The sequence below is a fragment of the Selaginella moellendorffii genome, unplaced genomic scaffold (assembly GCF_000143415.4).
Source record: "Selaginella moellendorffii unplaced genomic scaffold, v1.0 SELMOscaffold_53, whole genome shotgun sequence".
Classification (NCBI taxonomy): Eukaryota; Viridiplantae; Streptophyta; class Lycopodiopsida; order Selaginellales; family Selaginellaceae; genus Selaginella; species Selaginella moellendorffii.
Genome location: NW_003314314.1, coordinates 963046 through 969160, shown reverse-complemented (window position 1 = coordinate 969160; position 6115 = coordinate 963046). Strand labels below are relative to the sequence as shown.

The 6115-nt window shown below is 47.5% G+C and overlaps 2 protein-coding genes and 1 non-coding gene across 4 annotated transcripts; 1 reads left to right on the top strand and 2 right to left on the bottom strand.

Annotated features, from left to right (window-relative positions):
* Nucleotides 1-651: 651 nt before the first annotated feature.
* Nucleotides 652-2636, bottom strand: LOC9636232 (eukaryotic initiation factor 4A-6). Its single transcript, XM_024687437.1, has 4 exons — nucleotides 2477-2636; nucleotides 2313-2416; nucleotides 1812-2242; nucleotides 652-1498 (listed from the first exon to the last, which is right to left on the bottom strand). The coding sequence occupies exons 1-4, from the start codon at nucleotides 2542-2544 to the stop codon at nucleotides 863-865; spliced, it is 1239 nt and encodes a 412-aa protein (XP_024543205.1). The 5' UTR covers nucleotides 2545-2636; the 3' UTR covers nucleotides 652-862.
* A 710-nt stretch (nucleotides 2637-3346) lies between these two features.
* Nucleotides 3347-5782, bottom strand: LOC9660911. 2 transcript variants are annotated; one of them, XM_002982255.2, is made up of 14 exons: nucleotides 5715-5782; nucleotides 5489-5650; nucleotides 5030-5433; nucleotides 4919-4975; nucleotides 4811-4852; nucleotides 4702-4752; nucleotides 4571-4648; nucleotides 4447-4515; nucleotides 4314-4399; nucleotides 4214-4261; nucleotides 4053-4155; nucleotides 3885-3988; nucleotides 3692-3817; nucleotides 3347-3643 (listed from the first exon to the last, which is right to left on the bottom strand). In XM_002982255.2, the coding sequence occupies exons 3-14, from the start codon at nucleotides 5129-5131 to the stop codon at nucleotides 3391-3393; spliced, it is 1119 nt and encodes a 372-aa protein (XP_002982301.2). In that variant the 5' UTR covers nucleotides 5132-5433; nucleotides 5489-5650; nucleotides 5715-5782; the 3' UTR covers nucleotides 3347-3390. The 2 variants fall into 2 exon arrangements, 1 of the variants encoding a protein (XP_002982301.2); XR_002993855.1 differs by having other exon boundaries at nucleotides 3528-3643; nucleotides 3692-3837.
* A 260-nt stretch (nucleotides 5783-6042) lies between these two features.
* TRNAK-CUU lies at nucleotides 6043-6115 on the top strand. Its single transcript has one exon. It is a non-coding gene; the product is annotated as a tRNA-Lys (tRNA).

Sequence of the window (6115 nt, the reverse complement as noted above, 5' to 3'; positions counted from 1 at the left end):
AAGTTTATGAGGTTCGGCATGACGTTCAGCAGGCCAATCCTCCGGAGATTGTGCATGTGCAGCGGTTAAAACGCTTCATACAAAGGGATCAGGAGTAGTTAATACCGTCTACAGATCCGCCAATGCCTCCTCCTGACGTTCCTCCAGATCCCGGCCCGTCTACAAGAGAACCCTGACGGCCTTCCATTATTCCGAGAGGAGGGGATGATGTGAGGGCCAAGTGTACGGTTACGATGCCGTATACTAATATTAGCGTAATGGATTTTGGTAGCCGTCGGATTGGTTTCAATCCGAACCACTCGCTCCTGTATATAAACTAGGGTTTTTGGGCTAATTGATATGCACATTTCTGTATTCCCTTTCCATATTCTATGCACTCACAATACATCTTATATCTTTTTGTAAGGGCAAAGCACTCACACTTTGTGAAAATTACATTTGAATATTCTATTACTAAGTTTGACAATTTGAGGTGTATTAGTTTATTTTTTTATATTAAAACTTTTAAAAATTCAGACAAATATAGATAAAAATAACTAAAATTTTAAAAAGTTAAAAACTAATTTTCTTATATTGCATTTTTAACACCAGTCAAATTATGAATTACTTATTATTATAATAAAAATTCTTGAAAATAATTTATTTTAAAAATATAACAACTTATTCTCTTTTATTCAAAATCTTATCATTAAAATACTTTTGAGCACACTTTTTTTTCAAGTGAATTGATGATTCCTTTCCCGAACTAAAAGTACAAAAACGAAAAGAGAGGCAGCGGAAACAAAACTTCCGCACAGCAGCCGAAACAAAAAAGAAGAAATAGACGAACAAAGTAAAAACTCACGCTCCAAGAAGTCGCTGCTCAGATGAGGTCCGCAACGTTGCTCGGCAGTTCCTCGATGACGGTGTTGTAGAACTTCTGGATGTCGAAGAGCATCTTCTCGTCGTCCTTGGTCAAGAAGTTGATCGCCACTCCCTTGCGCCCAAACCGACCGCTGCGCCCGATTCGATGCAGGTAGTTCTCCGGCTGCGTGGGAAGATCAAAGTTGATCACCAGCGACACCTGCTGGACGTCGATCCCGCGCGCGAGCAAGTCGGTGGTGATGAGAACTCGCGACGATCCCGACCGGAACTCGCGCATGATGATGTCGCGGGTGTTTTGATCCATGTCGCCGTGCGTCGCCGACACCGTGTGGTCGCGGCTCCGCAGCTTGTCCGTGAGCCAGTCCACCTTGCGGCGGGTGTTGCAAAAGATGACGCTCTGCGTGATGGCCAGCGTCTCGTACAGGTCGCACAGCGTGTCCAGTTTCCAGTCCTCGCGCTCCACGTTCACGTAGAACTGCTTGATACCCTCCAGCGTCAGCTCGTCGCGCTTGACGAGGATCCGGACCGGCTTGCTCATGAACTTGCGGGTGATCTCCAGCGCCTCGGGCGGCATGGTGGCGGAGAAGAGGCCCACCTGGACCTTGGCGGGCAGGAGCTGGAAGATATCATAGATCTGTAAAACAGAGAATCGCGTCGTGAGCAACAAGATGAAAAATCCAAAGAACTCAACCAGTCAGAAGAACGAAATCTAAAGACAGAGAGAAGTTAAGAAGAACAACGAAACCAGCGGAGAGATTTCGAAAATGAAACAAACCAACACGAGAAAACGAGAAAAGAAAGAAAGATCTTAAAACACACAACCCAACCAAAGTAGTGAGAAAGAGAGTTACGAACAAAAGAGAGATCTCGAAAACTCATAGCGCAAATCATCAAACCAAGAAGAAACAACGAATCGAAACGCGATAGGAAAGGAAAGTGTGGCTTACTTGGTCTTTGAATCCACGGGAGAGCATCTCGTCCGCCTCGTCCAGGACGAACATCCTGATGTGCTCGGAGCGGAGGGCCCGGCGGCGGAGCATATCGTAGACGCGGCCAGGAGTTCCAACCACGACGTGAACACCCGACTGGCAGATCCTCTGGTCCTGGCGGACGTCCGTGCCGCCGACGCAAGCGTGAACTTTGGTTTGCAAGTAGTCCCCGAGCGCTCGCATCACCTTCTCGATCTGCTGGGCGAGCTCGCGGGTCGGAGCGAGGACGAGCGCCTGGCACTCGTTCAGGTGTCCGTCAAGCTGCTGGAGAATGCCCGAGCAAAACGTAGCCGTCTTGCCGGTCCCCGACTGGGCTTGCTGGATCACGTCGAGGCCCCGGCAAAACGGGACGATTCCTCGCTGCTGGATCGCCGATGGCTTCTCAAAACCTGGCAGCAGCAAACCAAGAATCGTAAGAACAAAGCTTGTGAAATCTCGAGAAGATTTCCCTTTGCCTACCGTAGGCATAGATCCCTCGCAGGAGATTCTCGTGGAGACCCATCGAATCGAATGTCTCGTTAACCTCCTCCCAGGTCGAGAGGGCCTCCTCGCCGGTCTCGAGGCTGCCAAAAGGAAAAGGAAAACAAAAGATCTCGAGCTGCGGAAGAGAGGAGAGAACTTACGCGAATTCCATTTTCTGATCGAACTGACGCGGATCGAATTGCGAGCCCTCCGGTGCCATCCCTGCCATGACTGCGCGATGTAATTTCCAAGAACAAAGAGAGAAAACCCTGATCTGCGAGTTTCCTAAAACCCTAGCCAACGAAACTAGGGCACAACCCTAAAAGTTTTAGTTAAACTAATTTATTAATAATCTAATTATACAATTAGTTTAGAAAAGCACGATTAATATAGAGAAGAGTCGAACCGGACACGTATGTTTTGAGAGACCAAAGTCCTAACTGACTGGTCTAAGTTGTTTTAATGAGCTGGCGAACCAGAACGAAGGCTACTTATTGTGGAAAAAAATTTCATAAAAGTCCTTGTTGATTGGACCCTTCGGCATCGAACCCGGGTCTTCTACAACGGTCCACCTTTACACTTACCTGATAGCCATGATCTCAGCAACCGGGTTCCAATAATAAAATATCATACCAAGTACTTATACCATACGACACGGTCCCATCGCCCGATTATCACGCGCATTCTCGGGCGTCCTTGGCGCAACGCCTTCCCGGATTTTGGAGTTAGATCTAGATGGATCTCGCTCTAAATCGCCTCGCCTTTGACGCCGGGAACAAGATCGCGTAGCGCGCGGCCTCCATCACTGCTCTCCGAGTGTGTGGAAACGTTAAGAAATCTCGCGAGTTCTCTCGGTGGTGGATGAAAGGATGGAGAAACATCTCTTGGAATCCAGCGAAGGGACTCCATCGCAATTCTGAACGTTTCAAGAAGCTCGGAAGATCACTCGTTCCCGTCAACTGGCTGACTAGGATCTCCTAACTTGTTCCTGCAGTCCATTAGAGCTTGGATTGGAAGAACTATTACAATATAGCGAGAATATTGGAGGCAGTAATGCGTGCTCAATTCCAAAGCTTCAAGTGTAAAGTCTGGAATAGATGTACAAATGGCTATCGTCTCCCTGGTTTACGCGAATCACGTCGTCCATATACAAAAGCTCCCACCGCTCGGACCGAGGAACGGGCAGCGCGAGAGTGATCCTTGTCAAGTCCCAAGAAACTGGGGACTCGAAAGCTCTACCAGCAGAAACTTCGTCAAAGACCACCATACCAGTCGACTTGTTCCACACGCCCTTGAGTTCCACTCGGACCGCTCCCACACCAGGTAGTCTATGTTTCAAAGCTTAGATTCGCTACTCCAAAGATCATCCTACAAACCTCAAGAGCGCGAGATTGTGTATCGTCAGCGTTTGATCGTTACTCCGCCGTGAAAACTTCTGCTCCAGATTGCTTATCTCTAGACCGGGCAATCGAGAAAATATCGCGGGCTCTTGAGACGCATATCTGTATGAACAATGCTAGATCTTAGAGCACAAGGAACCTCAAACTTCGAAAACGAAAAAACACTCACAATAGCTGCCAGCTCCCGTTAATGTTCTCCATGGCAGTCTCGTCGTCGAACATTGAGCCAACCATCTGGAGCTGCTTCACGATGGCTTGTATAGTCGCACTTCCCTGTCATTTCGGTTGTGTTATAGGAAGCCAAATTCTCACAAAGAAAACCTCCAAAGCAACTCACTTTTATAGCTCCCACCTCTTGTAGAAGCGAACATCTTAGTTTCATTCTCTCGATCTCCTTCCTGACCTGCTTTTGCTTTTCAGTGACAGGCGGCACCAATGTCCTTGATAAAAGAGAAAACAGAGGGAAAAATGAATACAGATCTGGTATTACGTACGTACTGGCTTTCCGTCGCTTCGCCGTTCTGATTTCTATTCTTTGACATTTGCCTGTGCACATTTACGAGCTCATCCTTTGTGGATAGAAAACGAAACAATTTACCACGCCATTGTAAGAACAACAAGCGGCGTCCAGATCACCCATCTCTCTCCGATGGCCACCAAACTAGATAGTTCCCAGGCAGCAAACTGCAAACAAAACCATTATCACATTTAAACTTGCGAACATCCTTTACTCTTTCAGCGAAGTCTTCAATCAAGCCCCCGACCCAGTGTCCAAGCTCAAATGGATTGAAGTTTGTAAGCTGAAAGCCATCGTTAAGATTGAAAAGCACAGGTTTCAAATGGCCTCGGACTTGCCAAATCATAAGAAGACGTCCACAGGTTAGAGGCATTGCGTACAAACTCTGTCCTCAACTCCTCCCAGGAATTGTAATCCTACACAAACCAATTCAATTCTAAGAGCAACAGTGAACAAAAAGAAAACACACCTCTCCGGTTGTGATGGCCTTGAGTTGTTTGTCCAGTATGTCTGGTTCCACCTGTGAAACAAGAATTTTCTTCAAAACTTGAAGAGAGAGAACAAAATGATCGTCGCACCGGAGTTTGGCCAGCAATGACAGTAGTAATCTTGTCCAAAACCTGTGAACAAAAGAAGAAGAAATACTTAAAAGGGTAGCGCAGATGCACGAAAAACATACTTCACACCTTATCTGTTGTCAAGCGCGTAGACAGCCGCTCAATCAGCATCTCGGCTTGCTTGACCTGCGAAAACAATGCAATTTGATGATAGAACCGAAGCTGCACTTGCTTGCGAACCTGAGCATTACTGAGAGCCGCAGTAGCAACTCGGCGCAATCTTCTTCGCTTTGAAGGCAATGAAATTGAAGGAGAATGAAGAGATTGGCATGAGCTCCTCATGACTATGGGAGCGAGCACCTGTAAGGACTAAGAAAAACCTTGAGCCCCGAAACACCACACGTCGAGCTAACAGGCACCGCACATTGCGATGTTCTTCCCTAGAGATTATCTGTAAGAGAAAAGTTAAGTAAAACAAAAAGAGAAGAATTTGTTTAGAACTCAAGCCCACTCTCTCGAGCGGCCTCGGCCAGGGCTTTGATCCGACCATGGTACTCAAATCCACCCCGGTCGAAAGCTATTTTGGTGATTCCTTTACTGAGACAAAGCTTGGCAATCTCTTCCCCGACTCGTTTTGCCGCCTCCTGCGAAGTTCTCGGTAGATAGTGTAAAAGAACTGGAAGGAAAAACAGGACTTACAATCGTTGGGCCAGAACTGAGATTGAGCTCGTCGCGGAGGGGCTTCTGGATCGTCGACATGGCCGCGAGCGTGTGCATTTTGGTGTCGTCAATCACCTGGCAGTACAAATGCTGGTTGGAACGAAAAACTGCGAGCCGTGGCCTCTCCGTGGTGCCGCTCAGCTGAAGGAAGAAAGAAAGAGGAGGAATCAGGCAATGCAGCTCCTGGAAATCCTCGATTCCAGACCTTCTTGCGAATTCTTTGGTGCTTCATTCTCCTGTTCTCCCGGCGATTGTATTCCTCGGCGGTGATCGACAAAGGGATCGCTCCTGATGCAATGTCATTGCGATGAAGCGAAATTTCGGCAAGATTTCAGCTGGAAAATACCTGCGGGCGATTGGCGAGTGGATTTGAGAGGGATTTGAGCAGCGCTGGTGAATGGCGAACTCCTCCATAGCAGCTCCATCGAAAAAACCCTAAAACTCCTTATCCCTTTTAAAAGTAAAAATGCAAGACTTTAAGAAAGAGAGCTTAAAAGGGCAAGAAGCCAAAACTTGAAAGCTTTCACATCAAGGCCGCCCTAGCTCAGTTGGTAGAGCGCAAGGCTCTTAACCTTGTGGTCGTGGGTTCGAGCCCCACGGGCGGCG

Bases quoted from the DNA above. Each gene is read 5' to 3' on its own strand.
- LOC9636232 (XM_024687437.1), bottom strand. From the start codon at position 2,544: ATGGCAGGGATGGCACCGGAGGGCTCGCAATTCGATCCGCGTCAGTTC. The intron at 2,417-2,476 runs GTAAGTTCTCTC...TCCTTTTGGCAG, and splicing joins GATCAGAAAATGGAATTCGC to CCTCGAGACCGGCGAGGAGG. The intron at 1,499-1,811 runs GTAAGCCACACT...TCTGTTTTACAG, and splicing joins CCCGTGGATTCAAAGACCAA to ATCTATGATATCTTCCAGCT.
- LOC9660911 (XM_002982255.2), bottom strand. From the start codon at position 5,131: ATGAGGAGCTCATGCCAATCTCTTCATTCTCCTTCAATTTCATTGCCT. The intron at 4,516-4,570 runs GCAAGTCCGAGG...GATGGCTTTCAG, and splicing joins GGACGTCTTCTTATGATTTG to CTTACAAACTTCAATCCATT. The intron at 4,400-4,446 runs GTAAAGGATGTT...TTTTGTTTGCAG, and splicing joins TTGAAGACTTCGCTGAAAGA to TTTGCTGCCTGGGAACTATC.